Raw genomic sequence first — 21,062 nt, 5'->3', positions numbered from 1 at the left:
TTTGTGTTATGAGAAGGAGTAAATAACACTTCCTTATTTATTTTCTCCACACCAGTCTTATTACTCTCTCCTCATATAGAAGCCATTCCATATCCCTAATCATTTTTGTTGTCCTTGTCTGAACCTTTTCAAATTCCAATATATCTTTTTTGAGATCGGGCAACCACATCTGCATGCAGTATTCAAGATGTTGGCATACTATGGATTTATATAGAGGCAATATGCTATTTTCTGTCTTTTTTTATCTTTCCCTTTAATGATTCCCAACATTCTGTTCGCTTTTTTGACTGCTGCTGCACATTCAGTGGATGTTTTCGGAGAACTATCCACAATGACTCCAAAATCTCTTTCTTAAGGGGTAACAGCTAATTTAGACCCCATCATTTTGTATGGATAGGTGGGATTATGCATTCCAATATGCATTTATCCACATTGAATTTCATCTGCCATTTTGTTGCCCAGTCACCTAGTTTTGAGAGATCCCTTTGCAGCTCTTCGCAGTCTGCCTGGGACTTACAAAATTATTCAAGATAGTTATCATCTGCAAATTTTGCCACCTCACTTCTTACACCCTTTTCCAGATCATTTATAAATATGTTGAATAGAACTGGTCCCAGTATCCAGATCATTTATAAATATGTTGAATAGAACTGGTCCCAGTACAGACACCTGGGAGACACCTCTATTTACCTCTCTTCTTTCTGAAAACTGACCATTTATTCTTACCCTTTGCTTAGGAATAAATGGCTACAATGGGAGGCAGTGTGCTGAAGTAAGTAGAGCACTAGACTGGCTTCTATGCCTGGCTCTGCCACATGATTTCAGAGAAGACATTTCCCCTCTCTGTGCCTCAGTTTCCCCATCTGTAAAATGGGGATGATGATCCTGACCTCCTTTGCAAAGCGCTTTGAGATCTCCTGAACAGATGGGCTAGCTAAGAGCTAGGCATTGTCATCTCTGTGTGTATGGATAGGTGCATGTGCATTTCTCTTGTTCTTCCCCACTCACTTAGTGGCAATGGACAGGAGGGTGGGGTCATATCTCCAACAACAAGGAGTGTGTCAGGCTGGGTAGGGGAAGACCCCTTCCAAAGGTAGGCAGACTGAGAGAGTGCTCCTCCAAGCAGCATGCTGAGATTTTATGATAGAGCCCATTTTGCAGTAGAAGAGACCAGAGGCTTCTTGTTGGCATATAATGGCAGCTCAGTGGCCTATGTGAGATTATTCTGAGGGGTTCTCAGTGCAGTGCCTAATGGACACATGTCAGGAATCCTGTCACCCCAGCACACGGTGCTGTACTCTGCAATACTACGTTTTGCTGAGGTGCTACTGCTTTTACATGCATGCATGATTGCCCTCAGTCAGCCTGGCAGATTTAGTAAAACCACCCCCCCCCACGCTCTGAGGTCCATGCAGCTGCTTCCACACGGCAAAACCCTCTTCCCAGGTAAGATATGGCTGGGGGCAGAGCTGATTACAGCTCCTCATTTGTGCTGCAGTGCTTGGAAGGAATGTACTGGTGAGGGAGCGTGAAGGGGTGTTACCCTCCAGCCACTCTGGAGCCTGCCTTCTAGGAACTGCTGCAGCGTTATAACCCCAGGGAGATGGAGTGGAGTAGTGACTTTCTGCATCAGACCTAGTAATGTACAGACCTAGTAATGGTCTGTTCCGTTCTCTCTGGTGCATGAGTGGGAGGAGCAGTGCAGGCCCATCTTTGGGATGGGAGTTCTCTCCTTACCCACAAATCCTTTCTGTCTTGCTTCGCTCCTTCTCACCCCACTTTCCCTGCTCCCCTGACGCCCATGCCCGGCACGACATGTGTGTGTATGTGTTTGTGTGTTGTGGGGGTGCAGTGGATTTTCTCTTTCCCGGGCCCCCATGGGATCTGTAGAATAGGGCTGGTGGACAGGGCTGCCCAGGGAGGGTGGGGGAGGCAAGTGGGGCAATTTGCCCCAGGGCCCCCATGAGAATATAGTATTCTATAATATTGCAACTTGTTTTTTTATGGAAGGGGCCCCCGAAATTGCTTTGCCCCAGGCCCTCTGAATCCTCTGGGCAGCCCTGCTGTTGGACAGGTCTTTTCCCACTGCTGAGCTATATTCTGCTTAAGGCCACACAGTGCCAGCAGAGTGCCTGTCAGTGCCCTTCAGATCCTAGTGGATCCATATTAAATTCAGGAGCATCCACAGTGGTGACCCCTCACTGATGGATTTCATGGGCCACAAAACCCAGCTCCAGACAGAGGGTTGGGTGTTTGGAGTTGGAAGTTTTAACTTCTCATCCCAAGGCCTCCTGCACACGCTGGCCAACCCTCGGTGCGTACCATCATCACTGAAAAGGTCACGGTATCAGCCCCCACTGAGCATAATCCAGTGGCAGAATCTCGAAGTGGCCTCTCCACAACTCTTAAATTGCAACCCTTCTGTTCTGGGGCACATACCTTTGGGTGCTCTAAAGCTCATCTTTCCATGCACACACAGTATTGGGGTGCCCCAGGAATGACGCCAGTCTGACATCATTGCCACCCCATTTCCACATAGAAATGCCACTTGCAATGCAGTCCTGAAGCTCTGAGTGCCCAAAACTGAGGGTGTGTAAGTTCAGAGGCATTTTGGAAACTCTGTCCCTGGGTAGGGTGACCAGATAGCAAGTGTGAAAAATCAGGACGGGTGGGGGGGTAACAGGAGCCTGTATAAGAAAAAATACTCTAAAATTGGGACATCTGGTCACCCTATCCCTGGGTGTTTGGAGAGCTGCTAGTGTTCCATTGGAAAAGTGCATCTTTCGGAGAAAAAGACACGCCCCGGCCTACCAGTTCTGCTTGCTCATGTTCCCGCTGAGCGGAAAGAGAAGCTTTACAAGAAAACCTTTCCTCAGCAAGATCAGGATTTTTTTTCCCTTTGTGACATGTCTACACAAAACTGACCACAGGAAGGAAGAGTTGTTCAAGGAACTATTTTCTGCACATTGCTTTATACCAGAGATTTCACAATGTGGGTGCATTGACAAAGGATTTCTAAGAAGGGAGGTTTGTGACTTGACACCTTGGCAATTCATAATGACCTGCATGTAAAGAGGGAATCTGTACCAATTACTGTAGGGAGATGGCTGGAAATTGAGTATATTCCTTGGGGCTGATGCCTGTAGACATAAGAGAGAGGATTCTCGTGGCTGACATTGTCTGGGAAGTCAACTGGGGTAAAGAGTCAGCAAAAGTGGGTTCCCATGGTGAGGAAGTCAGCACTACATTAAAAACATGAAGCAAACAATTATTCAAAACGGCATGGCCAGCAGTGCATTTCCGGGGCTGGTGTATTGTGGGACATGAAGCCAAAGGCTTCAAGCTACTCAAGGAGGGCAATAAATCCATCATAACCGAGGCACTATGTTTTGGGGTTTTATTTTGTTTAAAATTCTTGGGAATGTATCTGTGTTTATTTCAAAAATTAAAAACTGGGTGAAAATTGGTGCAAAAAATTAACTTCACGATTCTCTGAGTAAAAATCCACATTCATGTTAGACGATGTGAGGGCAGAAAAAATGCAACAAATAGATAAAGTAAGAGTATTGAAAGTAAAAGCAGTTTAATGCTGTGGTTTATTTTATGAACTGTACATTAATAGTACATATATGCACACTTATGTGTATGGGTGTTCCACTGCATAGCTTTACTTTAACAGACAGCCTAAGTGTAAATGCAAGGCTAACTTGTTAAGATAAACACATCTACTAATGTAGTGTATAGGCTTATCTTAACATAATCAGTTGAATGGTCCAAAGTTTGGGTGAAAATCAGTAAAAACCAAATAATAGCTTTTGTAAAACCCAGGACTTTTTCAATAAAAATCAGTCAAAACTGAAAACAAAGGGCCTTCCCCATAACACAAGGCCAGCAGTGCCTTATTCCTATAATGGAATGGAAAGTATTATGAAGACATTCCTATGGGTATGTGAGCTGGGAGTTATTGACCCATGGAAGACGTTACCCAATCAGGTAGCTGTATTTGGGTTAGTTTCGTGACCTAACCGTAGGGCTTTGTGATGGTATAAGACAACTCAGGCTTCCTTCACAGCCTTTGCTTTTCATTTCCTTAGCCAGTATGGGTGGGAGAGCTCAGGCAGCAGTAGTCAGCCCCTTGGAGATATGCGGAAGGAGCGGAGGCATCATGTGACTCAGTGCCCCCTCATGGCCGATTTAAAGAGTCAGCTCCAAATGGAAACTTTCTGGGTTGTCGTTGGCCAGAAGGATGGTGGCGAGTGGCTGTGACAGGTGGGATGGTTAGAAGGAGTGAGTTCGAGGTGGAGAAAATAGGGGGCTATCCCAGGATTGTGTCAGAATGCAAAGGGGCTTGGGATGGAAATGAAAGAGAAGATCTGAGAGATGATGATAATCTACAAAGCCATCCATTCGTTTCTACATGAGAGACAGAGGAACTATGTAGCAAGACAAGAGGTGCTAGAGGGGACATGATTGAGGACTTCAGAACGGTGAAGGACGGAGTCCCTTTCCCATAACATGAAAGCAATGGGCCCCTGCATGGGATTGTTCTTTTTCAAATAACATATCCAATACGGAGGCTGTCCACCACCACCACCCATCTTTTCCAGTCACAACAGAGTTATAAAACGTCCACTCTCCTTTGGATACTGGTTGATCTGGTGCTGTTTCTGATGTAACTGGCTTTCTTTCTTCCTCTTACTGGTTTCTCTGCTACCTTGTCTGACAATATGAATGCTCCTATCAGGTCACTCTGAGATCAGCATGTTTACAGAAAAATGTGATTGACTTCTTAAGGTCTCAAGTAAGTGGGCTTTTTAACAATTCATACTTCTCATCACCTCATTGTGCCTAGTTGTGGTGATCCAGCTAACGTTAATGTTCTTCTGTAACGCCCAAACTCAGACCTTCTGAGTCATCTCTGTATCCTCCGTAAGTGTGCAGCTCCCACATCCCTGGTGGAGGGGTGACCACATGCAGCCCGTCAGCACTCTAGTGTGGCTGAGTAGTGTCAACTTATGACAACCCGAGTCTTTGGAAGTTGTTGAATGTGTTTGTTGCAAGCTGTGTCCTTCTCTTGATTTCTTCATTGCCTCTTTTGCCTGACACTGGATGGGATTGTAAGACAATGGATGGGGGTCCTGCCTACTTAAAAACTGATTGAGAATTTCTGGGTTTGGCTCACTGTGTTTAAGCAGCCTAAGGAATTTACCGTCCCCAGAGGTGAAATAGTGTAGCAGCATTTTAAGATATATACCTGTGCAACCATGGTCTAGTGGTTAGAACAAAGGTCTGGAGTCAGGAGATTCGTTCCTATTTCTAGACCTTGCCACTGATTCTCAAGGGAAACTCACTTAAACTTTCTGAGTTTTGGTTTATCCAGCTGCTGCATGGGGAATGGGAGATTTCGCTTCAAAGTGTGATAGGGAACAGGAATTCGGTCCAGTGAACCAGGGGTTACTGACAACAGCTGTTTTTTCCCACCCACTATACCTCTTGGCTCTTTAGGTGCTATAAAATGCAAAGTATTATCAGTTAATAATCTGATAAACCTCACGCTGCAGATTGTTAGCTGATTGCTTATGGGCCAACTGAATTATAGGGTTTTTTCCTCCTTCCCCTGAAGTATCAAGAATTGGCCATTCCTGGTGGGAGGATACCACAGCAGATGGACCAGTGGTTTGTTATGATGTGGCTACTCCTATGTTCCCAAAAGCAGAGAGACTTTACCTTCCATGAGTTAAGGAGAGGACTGGAAATCTGCATGTGGATAAGCTTTTGTTCCAAGCCCAGGGGAACTCGGGACATTTACAGCTCACTTTTAGCCAGCCTTCATCTGCTTCTCAGTCCAGAGAAAGAAGGAAAATTTGCTGAAGAGCTAACTGCTTTTGCTGTAAAACAGACTGGAAGAGCCTGTTATAAACCCAATGGGATTAGGGCCTTGAATGGATCCAACTCATCCTCCTTTCTCTACATTAGCTGCCCTTCCCATAGAATTTCAAGTCAACTGGAACGTCTCAGTCCTTATCATCAAAGCCCTCCATGGCCTGAGCCCAGGGTGGCTAAAAGACAAAGGACAAAGCATGGGTGACAACTGTGCTTTTACACAATGGAGCTCTCAGCAATAAGGGTAGAAACAGAACTTTCTTGGGGGGTCCGAGACTGGAATGAACTCCCCCAGGTACGAAGATCCATCCCAAAACTCACCACTTGCCACTTCAAATGCAAGGTGCATTCCTTTGACTAGCCTTCTCTAACAAACATGTAGCAACAAGTATATTTATATTAAAAAAGAAAAGAACCCTACCAAAACATGACACTCCACAGCACACACTTTTCCCTCTGGGGAGAGGATGAAAGAAGAAAACAACATGGGACACATGTATAGACATGTTGCTTAATGTACTGTGGGAAGAAGCTTAGGTACAATGGTGATGAGTGTGGTATAAAAACCTTTATAGGATAGTAGTCTCTCTCTGAGCTTTGGGCAACTAAAGCATTTGCTGGTTTTGGCACCATCTTTGGCTGGTTTCTAGAAGGCGTGTGAACTGTGTTCTTCCAGGAGGTGGGCAGCATCCCTTCTTAGCAGAGAAGCTAGAGATGGAAAAGATTTGTCAGATCCCCTAGAACCTAGGAGTCTGGACTCCCACTCCTGTGGTTACACCTGAATAACAAGCCCTCTGGTACCAGTGTAGAATGAGTCGGATGTTCTACAGAGAAAAGCCACCTGTCTGGTTGCTGGGGAATGGCTCTGCTGTGGCTTTGTACAATCAATCGAATCTTGTCTTAACTTCTGAGAAATCAGGAAGGTTGTGGGAGAACATCCCCACCCTTATCATGAGAAGGCTGAGGAAGTCAGGGTGATGTCTGAGAAAGCATGTGTGGGGGGGTAGGGAAGGAAGGAAGGAGAGGAGCTTCTGATGGTTTAACCTTGTTCCTGCAATAACAATAGCCCTTATCTCGGCTCCAAGGGTCCTGTTCCAGAGAGAGATGCTGGACTCATTTAATAAATCACCAATTCACTCGGATGGTAACAAAGGAAGCATTCTGCTGCCACACATGCAAAGGGTTAATGTCTCGTTGGCCGGGACCAGTCTGGCTGGTTGCCAGACCTTGGCTTGCTTTGTTTTTCTTAGATCTTTTGTTAATGGTTCACATATGGCCAGGAGCTCTGCAGATCCAAGAAGGGCAGAGAGAACAGATCAGATTCTGATCTCTGGCACACATGGGCATAAGCCAGGAGTAATTCCATTGACATCTGTAGAGTTATTCCAGGTATAACTGAAGCCAGAATCTGCCCAGTATTTTTATGCAGAGGGCAGGAACCTTCCAGGATTTCCCCTACATCTTCCCCTAACCATTGTCTTGGCTCATCCTTATGGCTCCCAAGGAAGCCTGGACCAAACACCTTTCCAGAGTCCATTCAAGTCTCCCAGAAGTGGCTCCCTGCCTTCAGAGTTGCAGCCATCGACACCAGGTCTGAATTTATCCCAAAGAATTGAGCAGAGAGTGCAAGAGATAGAGAAAGGAACTTCTAATCTGGAATGTGAATGGAGAACGCAGCAGTGGGTGCTGATGGAACAATGATGAGGGGCAGCTACACACCTGCTGGCCTGGGCTTTCCTTGCAGTTTCTCCCCTGACCTGTAATCGCCCCTCAGTAACCTCTCCCTTTTGGATTGAAAACGGCCCCTTTGTTTTTTTAATGGGGAAAAGTTCTTCAGAATTCAGCCATCACTTCCTTGGCTTAGCAGCAGCGTCTGGGCCAGCGAATAACAAGGAAACATTTACTGTAAACACTAATTTAGAAGAAGAAGAAACACAAAGGTTTGCACCTTGCCATTATTCTTGAAATGTTCTTTGTGTTTGATGGGATTTAGCAGAGTGACGTTTATATTGGCACCTAGATACCAATGCCAGGCATGGGCAGATGTTTGTGATCTGAATCAGCGTAACACCCCGCCTTTAAATCTGGTAACATATCACTGGCTTGCATGGAGTTCTTCTTATAATTTGTATGAGGGTAATACCTATAGATGCCAACTGATATCTGGGCCCTGCTGAGCTGAGCTCTGTAAGGAACAGTCCCAACCCAAGAGGGCCCACAATCGAAATAGATAAGAGGTGGGAGAAAGTAATCATGATTATCCCCATTGTACAGAAAATCAGAGAAAGAATAGAAATGGCAGGAAGGGACCTCGAGAAATCATCCAGTGCAGTCTCCCGTGCTGAGGTAGGACCCAGTAAACCTAGAGCCTCCCTGACAGGAGTTTGTCCAACTTGTTCTTAAAAACCTCCAATGACGGGGATTCCACAATCTGCCTTGGAAGCCTTTTCCAGAGCCTAACTACCCTGATTGTTAGAAAGTTGTTCCAAATATCTAATCTAAATTGTTTGCTGTAGGTTAATCCTATTACTTCTTGTCCTACCTTCAGTGGACAGGGAGAGCAATTGGTCTCCATTCTCTTTGTAACAGTCCTTAACAGATTTGAACACTATCAAGTCCCACCTTGGTCTTCTTTTCTCAAGACTGCACACACCCATTTTTTTAAACTTTTCCTTATAATAACAATACCTAGCTCTTATCTAGCACCTGTCATCAGCACATCTCAAAGCGCTTTATAGAGAGATCTGTATCATTATCTCCATTTTACAGATGGAGAAACTGAGGTATAGTGAGGTGAAGTGACTTGACCAAGGTCACTCAGGAAGTCTGTGGTAGAGCTGGGGACTGAGCCCCAATCGCCCGAGTTCCAAACCAGTGCCTCATCCCCAAGACCATCCTTCCTTAGTGGAGGAGTACGGGCCAGTGTACTGAGTAGGGGACTAGCAGCCAGGGAGTCCTGGGCTCTAACCCTGAGGTGCAGGGGAGCTAACCAATGGAGCTCTCTGAGTCTCAGCTGCCTAATGGCACAACGGGGTTAATCTGACACTTCTCTCTCACTGGGCTGTGGGGAGTCTCTGGTTAATGGCTGTGCATCACTTTGGGTATATAACCGGCTATCCAGATGCAGTCTTTTTATTATTGTTGGCAGCAGTGCTCACCTGGCCCCTATGCTAAGTCGCCAGGTCAAGCAGGGCCGCGCTTAAAAATACTCTGTAAAACCAGCATCTTCCTGCAGCAGCACGAGACTTGGCAGCTCCCCATAGAAAGGAGCTCAGTGTCTTGTCCAGAGAGCGCAGTTTCTCTGGAAACGGGCTGACCCAGAACAACATGCTCCATAAAATGGGTGACCTCTGCCTAATCTCGCTGTTTGTTTTCTCTCCTAGGATCCAGCATTTTAAGGAGAGCATCAGGTTCATTCATGAATGCCGGCTCCATGGGGGAGGCTGCCTCATTCACTGGTCAGTGTCAATGTCAGTTGCCCCCTTTGCTTATATTCGCTGTGTTTTTCATTGTTACCAAAACTCTCTTAATACTAAAGCAGCACCCAAAGGCCCCAGTGAAAGCAGGGCCTCATTGTGAAGGTGCTGCACAGATACACGAGGAGAGAGAGAGACCCTGCCCTGACTGGGACCAGGGTCCCATTGTGCTGAGTTCTGCATGGGCGCAGACAGAGTGACAGGCCCTGCCTTGAAGAGCTTGCGGTCTAAATAGACAAGACAGATTAGTGATGGGAAGGGAAATAGATACCTAGAGATTGGAAGCCTCTTGCCCAAGGTCCCCCAGCAGATCAGCGGCAGAGCTCGGAACAGAATCTAGATCTTCTGAGTCCCAGTGCAGTTTCCTATCCACTGGATTAATGATAGCTCTTGATAGGAAAAGCATTCTCATAGACTCATAGACTTTAAGGTCAGAAGGGACCATTATGATCATCTAGTCTGACCTCCTGCACAATGCAGGCCAGAGAATCCTACCCATCCACTTCTATAACAAACCCCTAACCTATGTCTGAGTTACTGAAGTCCTCAAATTGTGGTTTGAAGACCTCAAGCTGCAGAGAATCCTCCAGCAAGTGACCTGTGCCCCATGCTGCAGAGAAAGGTGAAAAACCTCCAGAGCCTCTGCCAATCTGCCCTGGAGGAAAATTCCTTCCCGACCCCAAATATGGCGATCAGTTAAACCCTAAGTATGTGGGCAAGATTCACCAAGTAGCACCCAGGAAAGAATTCTCTGTAATAACTCAGATCCCACCCCATCTAATATCCCATCACAGACCATTGGGCATATTTACCTGCTAATAATCAAAGATGAATTAATTGCCAGAATTAGGCTATCCAGGCCCCCTCTGAAACAGGGGACTGGCTTTCCACACACACTTTGTATCGTTCACAGGGTGTTGGTGCAGGGCTGACCGATGCACTCCATGCAGGACATACCACTAGCCAGGCAGCTGAATTGGGGTTGCTCCTCCTGTTCACCTGCATGGGGCTCTCCCACCTCCTGAGTGCACCATGTCACCGTGTGCTCTTCTTGTTTTCAATCCTCCTGCTATGGCAGCCTGGCTGGAGTTTCCCGCAGCACCACCATCCTGGTGGCTTACCTTATGACGGTGACCGACCTCAGCTGGGAGGAGTGTCTGGCTGCCACCAGGGGTGTCCGTTCCTATGTCAGTCCCAACTTTGGTTTCCAGCAGCAGCTGCAGGAGTACGAGAGGACTCTGCTCAAGGAGGTACATTCTTTCCTCTCCTTGCTCATGGGCTGGCATTTACCCATGGGACAAAACAATTGTAGGCCATGACACTCAGATGTTCCCATTTTACTGGTGTGATGCATTGGTGGCGTGTGATGGGATGTGGTGAGAGTAAGTTGCAATATCATTATGTTTCGGCGACCAAAATAAATGAAGAACCAAATTTGCAGGGGGTCCCTTGTCTGTGTCAGCAAAATTCACAGGCACATCTGTTAAAATAGGTAACTGATCATGCAAAAATACCAAATGCTTGCACAAGTTGAGGGTTGGGCCTGCTTCTTGTTATTTGGAGACTTTGTTTGTTTTATGCATGCATGCAAAAAAAAGTACCAAAAAATTTTGTGGGTGAAACTTTGGAACTGTAATTGTCTGATGAACTCTGTTGGTGAGGCTGGCTGGCGAAAAGAAGACGCTGCTGGGTAGTCCAGGATGGATGATGAGTGCTGGCTGGGGCCTGAGCAGCAGCAGCCGCCCAGAATTAGAAAAGCGGGGAGAGGTGAGGTAATTGCAGGTCAGGATAGTGATGTTTGGATAGTGTGTGTGTCTAAGCAGGGCTTCATTTGACAGCAATCTCCCATGTTCAGTAGCTAAAGGACATAAATGTTAATTACGAAACCCAACCTCCAGTAAACAAAGCAGAGGATCAGGCATAAGGAAAACATGATCACTGGCTGAGCCCGGCCCAGTCCGATCGAAGAGAAGGATTCGTTTTGGCTCGTGTTAGATTAAGTTAAACAAATCCTAGAAGTCCGAAGAGGAGATGTCATGAGTAAAGATGATGACGTCTGCATAGTTCTTCTGCACCTGGAACCACTTTGCGCTCCTCAGCTGGAATGCAGCTCTTTAGAGGCAGAGGCTGAGCATCTGCAGCCAACTCAGTGTGAAGAGGAGTGAGGTTGGCTAACGCTGGCAGTAGCACCTTACCCCCAGAGGAGTCAGGACCTGGCAGGAAAGGGCTGGGATCAGGTAACCAATGTTACTCCTCCTCGAACATCTGCTAGCGCCTGCAGGCCAGCAGTGCATGGTGCACCTCTTGGCATGTCACTTCCATGCATGCTCCCCTCAGCGACCCCAGCGCCATTCGGCCTGCCTCACCCCCACTCAGGCAAAATGCGTCTTGCCAGCTTCACCAAGGTGCTTCACGTGACGGTCCTTAGTTTTGTGACAGGTTGTAGCTAGGGCGTACTCTGTTCCAGTCCAAGCCCAGGGTCTCTAGAGGGGATTTTTTAATCTTGTCCAAAGGAGCCAGCATGTGACACAGCTCAGAATGTCAACAACTTCCCACTGAGTCCTGGGCTGTGTCGATCGGTGCCCTGTTACTTCCTTTCTGGGCCTGTTGTTTTGATGGGTCAGCTTAGGTCAGGCCCTTCTGAGCAAAATCCCATGGGGGATGGACTGTTGTGTCACATGATAAGCAGCAGCCTGACAGTCACCATCCTTTAGAAACTTCTCCAGAAAAATGTCAAACAAATTACAAAATATGCCACACCCTGGAGATTCCCTCTGGGGCTTCCCCCCAGTGAACAGAGCTCGCCCAGATATCAGGCACTCAGCAAGGCTGGATGGAGTCCTAACAGAGAGGGCCATCAGGACATTGCTGTGATGCAGGCTCTGCTGAACTAAATCCCAAGTGTTCAAAAATCAGGGGTCAGCCCCACCTCAAACATCATAAGATTAAAAAAAAATCTGTTTTGCATTCCTGTTCTTTGGCTTTTTTGAGTCCTTTGGTCACACTTGGATGCCATAGGTGCTGGAACTAGGGATGTGGGGGTGCTGCTGCACCCCCTGGCTTGCAGTGGTTTCCATTCTATACAGGGTTTACAGTTTGGTTCAATGGCTCTCAGCACTCCCACATCATGAAATTGTTCCAGCACCCCAGCTCAGGTCACATTTTTCAAGCTTTTCTCTGCAAACGTGAAAGCTAGAAGTATTTCAAAAAAGAATGCTGAGAGCCTCAATTAATCACATGACTCCAGAAGTTGGGCCTTTAAGAAGACCCCAAAACAATGGCAAGGTTGGAGCCTGTGCTGCTGCGTCTTTGCTATTATTGTTACCCATGCTAGCTAGAGAAGAGCTGACATGGGTACACTTACCCATGCTGCAATCACTCCTTGATTTTGTGGTGTAGATATATCCCTCGTCCAGTGTCCTGCCCACTGCACTACACTACACTACCTCTCATCCTATGGGTCCCCCTTGTCTTTTAGACACATGCTGCCTTGTCCTCTGACTGCAGTAACAGATGAGTGGCCAGTTCCCAGGCAAGTGCTGATGTTGATCTGTGCACCAGGGTGCACAGGAAATATTTGTAAATCCTTTGATTTCCCTGCCCCACCACAAAGCTTCATGACACAGCAGAGCTCCCACTGGCCCAAGGAGCCCCACACCGGAGAAGGCCCCTGGCAGTTGCTCTGGGATGTGCCACCCATCACACGTTCAGTGGGACAGACCCAGTTGCATCAGGTGATGGAGATAAATTTGGTCCTAAATCAAGGTCGAGATGTGAGGGGAAGACTGGCTCTTGCTGGAAGAATTGCACTTGAGCTACACCTATATCTGACTTGATAAACAAATACTTGGCAGCAGCTACAAAGGTCAGTCGTGCTGCCTCTCGCTTTCCCCTATTGGGAAGTCAGAGACAGCTCAGAGGCTGGGTACCCTCGAGGGTGGAAACTTGGGCTGTCAGGCTGCTGCATGGTGGTGGCATACACCTTCCCTGCCCCAGATTATTTACCCTGGAGCAGTGACTGGAAATGTACCTCTGGGAGGTGAGCCACACAATGAGAGACTAGGAACATGCTGCTGTAACATGCACAATGGGCGCTGCCAAAAACAGCTGGGTACACCCAGCAGTGACCTGCTCTGCAAACTCAGACCCTGGCCTGGGCGATGCTGAGCACCTCCATCTCCAGTCCTAGCCAAGGGGAGCTATGAGCACTCAGCATCTCACAGGGACTAGGCCATCAAAGGGTTAACACTGGCATTGTTTCAGAGCTAAGTTTAAGGCAGAGATGGCTTCTGGCAAGTGAATTTCTTTCTGGGAGCTTCCTCTTGGCAGGAAACAGCCGTGCTGTCTGTTAATGCTGGTCTTCTTGCAATGCATTGTCCTAGCGCCCTCTCCAGTCCTCCAGTGACCCATTGACCTGTCCTGCTGTTAGTGAACTGGGTCACCAGGACCCATGGAAACCTCGGTGCAGAAAAGCTTGTGCCAAGGACATCAGGCCTGATTCTTCTCTCACAGTGGGGTAGATCAGGAGTAACAGAATGGCAGTGCAAAGAGGAGAATGGAGTCCATATTATTTCAGGGCAGTGTTCTCTTTGCACTGAATAAGCAGGCAGGATATCCTGCTTGTTCACATTCTGGGAGGTCAGTTCCCATGAGTTGTTTTCTAGTAAGGAAATTAAGTCTTGCCTTCTGGCCTACGGCCAATATAGCAATGTCTCCACCCTTAACAAAATGTTGAATGTCTTCCTGATTCAAGACACCGAGTGCACATTTGATACAGTGGGTTCTGCAGCCTGCAGGCCTGGTAAGTGATTAGATCAGGAATTGCAAAAATCCCCACTGGAAAGCCCCCTGATTTCAGTGGAAGCCATCACCCACTCAAAAGCTTGTGCTATCAGGGAGGGCTCAGCTTGGTGACAACCCTCATTGCTTCAGAGAGCAGAGGGGACACCAAGCAAGGGGTTCCCCTGGTCACAGCCAGACGAATGCTGCAAAGGAGTGGCTCTCACGGCTATGGCTCTTCCCAGGTGCTCCCAGTCCTGATTCCACATTTTTCGCTGAAGCAACTAGAATGCTACAAAAATGTAGGATGATTATTCATACTGTGGTAGCATCTAGAGCAGGGGTCGGCAAACTTTTCGCCTGAGGGCCATATCTGGGTATGGAAATTGTATGGCGGGCCATGAATGTTCATGAAATTGGGGGTTGGGGTGTGGGAAGGGGTGAGGGCTCTGGCTGGGGATGTGGGTGTCACGGAGTGGGGGAAGTCAGGGCCCTGCATCCCTCTTCCTGAGATTTACCAGGACTCTCAGCCAGCCAGTAAAACAGAAGCTTTATTAGATGACAAGAACACAGTCCCAAGCGTGTAGGTACAACCAGAACCCCTCAATCAAGTCCTTCTGGGGGTTTAGGGAGCTTAGACCCCAGCTTGGGGTTCCCTGTGTTGCATCACCCAGCCCAAGACTGACCACAAAACCTCCTCCAGCAGCTCTCTCTCCTCCCCCCAGCTTCTCCTCTCCTTTGTTCAGTCTACCAGCCAGAAGATGTCACTTCTCCCAACCTCCCTCCTGGCTCAGGTTACAGCTCAGGTAGCTTCCTTTTAAGGGAAGTCCCCCATCCCCAATGTAACTCTCCTGCAACGTTCCCAGGTCAAATCCACCCCGCTTCCTGCTCTGTCACTGGGTGCTGGGATGGGGCCAGAAATGAGAAGTTCAGGGTATGGAAGGGGGCTTCGGGCTAGGGCAGGGGGCTGAGGTGTGTTTGGAGGGTGAGAGCTCCAGCTGGGGGTGCAGGCTCTGGGGTGCAGTAGGAGGCTCTAGGCTGGGACCGAGGGGTTAAGAGGGCAGGATGGGGATCAGGACTGGGATGTGAGAAGGGGTCAGAGGGGCAGGCTCTGGGCGGCGCTTACCTCAAGCAGCTCCCGAAAGCAACGGCATGTCCCCCCTCTGATTCCTATGCAGAGGTGTGCCGGGCAGTGTTGTGCACTGCCCCGTCCATAGGCACCGCCTCTGCAGCTCCCATTGGCCGCAGTTTCCAGCCAATGGGAGCTGTGTGGAGCGCCGGCACGTGCGGAGCAGGGTGAGCCCCCGACCCCACTCCCTAGCAGGAGCTCGAGGGCCTGATTAAAACGTCTGAAGGGCTGGATGTGGCCCCTGGGCCGTAGTTTGCCCACCCCTGATCTAGAGGCCTGAGCACTGTGCAAAGAGACAGTCCCTGCCTTGAACAGGTTGGAGCCTGAGGAGTTTATTAGAATCTATGGGGAACACAGGAATAGCCATTCCTGCCTGACAGAGCCATACAGACCAATGCTCCATCTAGTCCATTATCCTGTCTCTGACCGTGGCCAGCACCAGCTGTTTCAGAGGAAAGTGCAAGAACCCCCCTAAGTGGACAGTTGACCATAAAGTTTGCTGACCTTGCAGAACCCTAAACTGGCCTCCTCCTCCTTTCTGTGCCCTCAGGGATGGACTTCCAGAGCATAAGGCTCTTCCTGACTGCTTCATGTTGCAGCACGATGGGAGGGGTGGGGGGTGGGTGTCACAAAGATTCATATTAACAATATTTCATATTTCGATCTCACCCCAAACCCATAGACCATAGACATAAGCAGGAACTGGAGACACTGATAAGAAATCAGAGTGAACAAATATGGTACAAAACAAAACAGTACGACAGGCAAGAACTGACTTGTGTTGGTGACCCACTGCAGTGACGTGGGTTGTTCCCGCAGTCACCATCAGATAAGAATGTGAGGTGTTTGTTTATGGTAATTCGGCTGCACTAGGAACCGGGGTAACTTCTTGGCAACAAGAAGTAAATAACCCCATTGCACTTTTATGACATAAAGTGGAAACAGGAATGCGAGGGACTGTGGTTACATTTTCCAGTGGTGTCACCATTATGTTTACCAAGCCGGACATCACACTCTGCACAAGAACTTGAGAACATTTGTCTTGCCACTCTTTGCCTGAATAGCACTAGGGGTGGGAAACAGCTTCTGAGACGTGGAATAAACAGCTCTGCTCCTAATGGAACCACTGTTGGCTTAAGAACCTTCTCCTCTGTAGCTCCCACAGCTTGTGTCAGCTTCCCTGTATCCTTCTCACCTTGCTTACTCATAATTTTCTTTCACCTCTCTTCTGACAACATCTCTCTTCTTCTTCATGTTTCCCACTGTGTATGGCCTTGGGAATGAAGGCTTGAATTTATTCCCCATGCTAAACTTTTGCACTATTGCTTCTTGCAATTTATATCACAGCCCAGAGAGGTAGCCGTGGTAGTCTGTATCCACAAAAACTACGAGGAGTCTCCGTGTTTTTTGTTTTTCTATCACAGCCTGTCCATTGTTCATCAGTGCTTAAAATGCTTAGGGATACAGTTTATATGAAGGATGCTACAGAAGAAAAGAAAAGGGGTTGTGGCTTCCCTCATTAACTTAACTACAAGTTTAGTATCTAATCATTATGGGCCCGAGTTCCACAATTGTGCATGTCCAAAAGTGCATGCACAGTTGCACACCTAACTAGAAAGTGCAATCACCATCGCTGTGTGCACAAACTGGATAACTGCAGGTGCAAATTAGTGCAGTTAGTAGTTTTCACATGTACATGCAGCAATCACAGACACAAATTAGGTGCACAATAGTAGGTGCAAAATTCTGCAAACTGGACCCTTTAAATGCTGTATGATGATGGACATCCAGCAGCATGGTGTGGAACCCTCCTATAAGCTTTTTTCACAGAATTTCGTAGAAAGCAAAGATTCACTATAATTGCAATTGCAGTGTGCACTGGGACAATTTAGGATTTCATTCTACATACCAATAATTCTGACTGCCTCTTGTATCTGGATCTTTATCTGCAGGTTCTGGTATAGGGCTAATGATAAGCAGAGGCATTTTGCACCTTATCAATGGCCTTCACAACTCATTTTGGTTTTGTTTTGGCAGTACCGAGCCTGGGTTCGACAAGAGTATGGCAAGAACCCATTTAACGACCAAAAAGAGCTGCAGCGCTTAATCACTGAGCAGGAAGAGAAACAGAGAGAACAGCAGCTTGGAAGCAGGGAGAATCACTGGATCAACTCCCCAACACCCAATTACCCGCTTCCCTACAATGCCTATGGTACCAGCACCAACAGATGGATGAACAGATGAAAAAGGACAGCTAATTCCACAGAGATGCTATTGCTGTTGGATGAAGGTCTTTGCGTTCATCTTTCAATGAGAATAGCTTTGATGTTTATGGCTAGGGTGGAGAGCAAACTGAATGCCAACTTCCAAAACATGCTATGTCAAGCAGTGTTATCTAGTGGTTAGAGCTGATGATTGCAATCAGGATTCCTGGGTTCTACTCCCAACTTTGCTACTGACTCATAATATGAATCCAGGCAAATCACTTGATCTCCCCATGCGTCAGTGTAACCATCTGTCAGGGGTGTCGACTGGTTTCACTTATTGACGTTTGAGGGTGCTTTGAGATCCTCCGATGTAAGATCCTATGGAAGTGAATTTCTTAATGTTACTGAGTTGGGCTGAACCTTTTCCTGTGAAATTTTTAGCACTATTGCACACATGAAGGGTGAGTGTTCTGCTTTGCCGATGGATCACTTTATGATCCTAGCTTGTTTTGTGGTAGGGCTGCACTGGAATGACAGGCATGCTGTCAGTTCCACATAGAGCCAAATTCATTGCTGGGGTAACCAGGCATCAATCCACTGAAGTCAAGAGTTGCAGCTATTTACTCCATCAGTAGGTTTGGCCTGCAACTTGCTTTCAGGATGTTTAGAAAACAACCAACCACCATGTTTCAGCAAGAGGACGTGTGATAGCTTTTGAAACTCCTTCCTAGGAGCTCTTTCCACCTGCTGGGACTTCATCTCCTTGGTCTCTGGTTTTCCTATTATTACCGGTGTGATAAATCCCATCATCTCTTCAGTTGTTGGACACTGAGGGCCAATGCAGGGCCAAGATCTCTCAAAACGGACACAGCTACTGCTCAGTGCCACTCTCTATTTTACTCCACACCCAGCACAGCAGATATATACAGACTTCACTCACTGTCTTAGTCATTGTCAATTCAGATTGACCTTACGCTACAGATGTGCCTATCAGAGCCTGGATGGGGCATCTACCCATCGCAGAAGAAGGAAGCTTGGACTGCAGAGAGCCAGTTAGGGGTTGGGGGAAGGACGTTGGGGGAAGGATATCCACAGCTCTCTGAGGTCCATATCCTGCAATGACGGAACAGTTGCAATCACATTGCTGTCACTTTCTTCAGCAAGCAGACCCATGCCTCTCACAAACATGCCACAGAGTCACAGAAACCAGAGATGGAAAAGCCCATTAGCCCACCTTTTCCACTCCCCTAGCCTTTGCGAATGCACATTCCCTAATACTTGGTGAAGCCCTGTTTTAAATGACTCAGGCAAAGGGCTTTCACCGCTTGCTTGGGGCTGGATTGCACAATCCCTTGGCTTCAGTAGGCCTGCTCGTGTAAGTAAATGCTCACCAGCGTGTGTGAGGGTTGCATAACCCATTGCCTTGGGGAGGAGCCTACTGATGGACCTTGCAATCAGGAAACTTTTCCTTTTGTCCAGATTACATTTTCTTGTGACCTGTTTCCTTCTATTCCTCCTCACTGGACCACCCCAAAGAAGTTCTTTGTTTCCTGGGTGTCTCCACCCTTCAAATCCATGGCTCAGAATCCTGTGGAAAATTCATGGTCTTGGGCTCCTCACATGTGTCCAATACATGAACTGAACAAAATCCTTTCTGAGCTGTGCTCTTTTATAACTGTAATTCTGAAGATTTGATCACAAAGGCCAACATCAAATCTAGTCTACAACGAAGGCTCCACACCACATTCTCAACTGGGGTAACTTGGTGTAGTTTCATTAGCTTCTTTCCCCATAATGTTTGTGTTGCTGTTATTGAATGTTTTGACTCCAATTGCACAACAATGACAATGTGACAAGTAACAGCTTGGAGTGTCTGTGCCATGGTAAATGTGGAGTACAGGAAGAGGTCAAGGTGTTATCATTTGCCTGTCTTGTCTGACATTTAAATAAGATTGGAAAGCAGACAGTTCACTCAGACAAGAAATTGTTGAGCCCCAGAAGGATAAAGCAACATTTCTGGTGGCAGAGTAAGAGAAGCCTGCAGTGTCGCAGGCTGTGCAGCTTTGGGTGTGTGGATAAACAGAGTGTGTCGATGGCAGAAGTTGTCAGCCCAGCAACTCAAAATTCACATATTATTTATTTATTTATTTTTATTTATTTACACACAGTTCAGGCCAGGTTCTCATGTACACCAAGACCCCTTTGCACAGCATTGGAAGTGCAAAGGGGCTTTAAAATGAATGGAAATGTAGCAAAGTGGGGGAGATTGGAGTTGGTTCTCACCCCTTTTACCTTGCCAAGGTGGTGTGAAGTGGTGATTAGTGTAAATGAGAACCAGGCCCTACGCTATTAAAAACTTTTAAAAATCCAGGCGAGAACAATGATCATATTCAGACTTAGATGACCTGATCCTCCAGTCCATAATTCAGAAAGATACTTAAGGAGGTGAACTTCTTGTCAACTGCTGCAAATGGACCATTTTGATTATCACTACGAAAAACTTTTGCTTTCCTGCTGGTTATAGCTCACCTTAACTGATCACTCTCGTTAGAGTGTGTATGGTAACACCCATTGTTTCATTTTGTGTGTGTGTGTGTGTGTGTGTGTGTGTGTGTGTGTGTGTGTGTGTGTGTGTGTGTGTGTGTGTGTATCTATATATCTTTCTACTGTATTTTCCACTGCATGCATCTGATGAAGTGAGCTGTAGGCCACGAAAGCTTATGCTCAAATAATTTTGTTAGTCTCTAAGGTGCCACAAGTACTCCTGTTCTTTTTAAAAAGGTGACTAATTTTAAACAACTGAGCAATCCCGCTGACTTCAATGGACTACTCATGTTTAAAGTTAGGCATGGGAAAAATGCTTTGCTGAGTTGCCACCTGAGAATTTTCCTGAGTAAGGACTGCAGGATCAGGGTAGAAGTACCCTGCAATGTTTATGATGCTAAATAAGATTAAGCGGGAAATAGCATGGAATATTTTGTAGAAACCTTGCCCTAAAATGTAATCAGCCCATGTTTATTATTTGTTCTGTTTCATTGCTAAAGACAGGCTACTAGTTTTATGTATTGACTTAAAAACCCAGACATAATTTCCATCCATCCATCTGTCCAAGAACGTATAGGACCCTCACTATTATAGCATCAGAAATATTTAAACCCTACATGACTGATTTTTGTCTTTCACTAAAAAAGTCCTGTAAATAGCCTGCTTGGAATCTCAAAATGATCTGTTATCTGCAATCTGTTTTTAGGCAAAAAAAGTTGTTCAAAATATTTCTAATAATTCAGTTGATCGTTGGTTCTGGATGCTGGAGTGTTTTGAGGTTGACAAAAGGGTAGATGACTTGAGAGATATTTAACTCAACATTAGAATAAAAATGAGCTTTTTTATACATTGGGAATTCCTGTCCTTGGTCTTTGCTGTGGCCTGATTAATTCCTGGCATAACTTCAATGAAATCAGTAGGGTCTGGGTAGGGATTGGGGGTCTGGGCACTATTGCGCTGATGTCATGTCATGTGTATTTTTTCAGAGAACCGTGATCAACATAATTTTATTTAAAAAGAGCCAGATCATTGTCTTCTGATACA

At 46.7% G+C, this 21,062-nt stretch overlaps 1 protein-coding gene across 2 annotated transcripts in view; it reads left to right on the top strand.

The window, feature by feature from the left end:
- The window catches only part of LOC115660507 (dual specificity protein phosphatase 22-A-like), a 45,000-nt gene extending 24,930 nt beyond the window's left edge, over positions 1-20,070 (top strand). For both annotated transcript variants that reach the window (XM_030581979.1, XM_030581980.1), the window contains exons 6-8: positions 9,267-9,341; positions 10,438-10,609; positions 17,305-20,070. In XM_030581979.1, coding sequence (XP_030437839.1) covers positions 9,267-9,341; positions 10,438-10,609; positions 17,305-17,511 — 454 coding nt within the window. In that variant the 3' untranslated portion in view covers positions 17,512-20,070. The remainder of the gene's footprint in view (positions 1-9,266; positions 9,342-10,437; positions 10,610-17,304) is intronic.
- The last annotated feature ends 992 nt before the right edge of the window (positions 20,071-21,062 follow it).

This window comes from Gopherus evgoodei, chromosome 12, assembly GCF_007399415.2.
Source record: "Gopherus evgoodei ecotype Sinaloan lineage chromosome 12, rGopEvg1_v1.p, whole genome shotgun sequence".
In the NCBI taxonomy this organism is placed as follows: Eukaryota; Metazoa; Chordata; order Testudines; family Testudinidae; genus Gopherus; species Gopherus evgoodei.
Note: the sequence above shows the minus strand (reverse complement) of the source record. Positions and strands in the feature narration are given on the sequence as shown.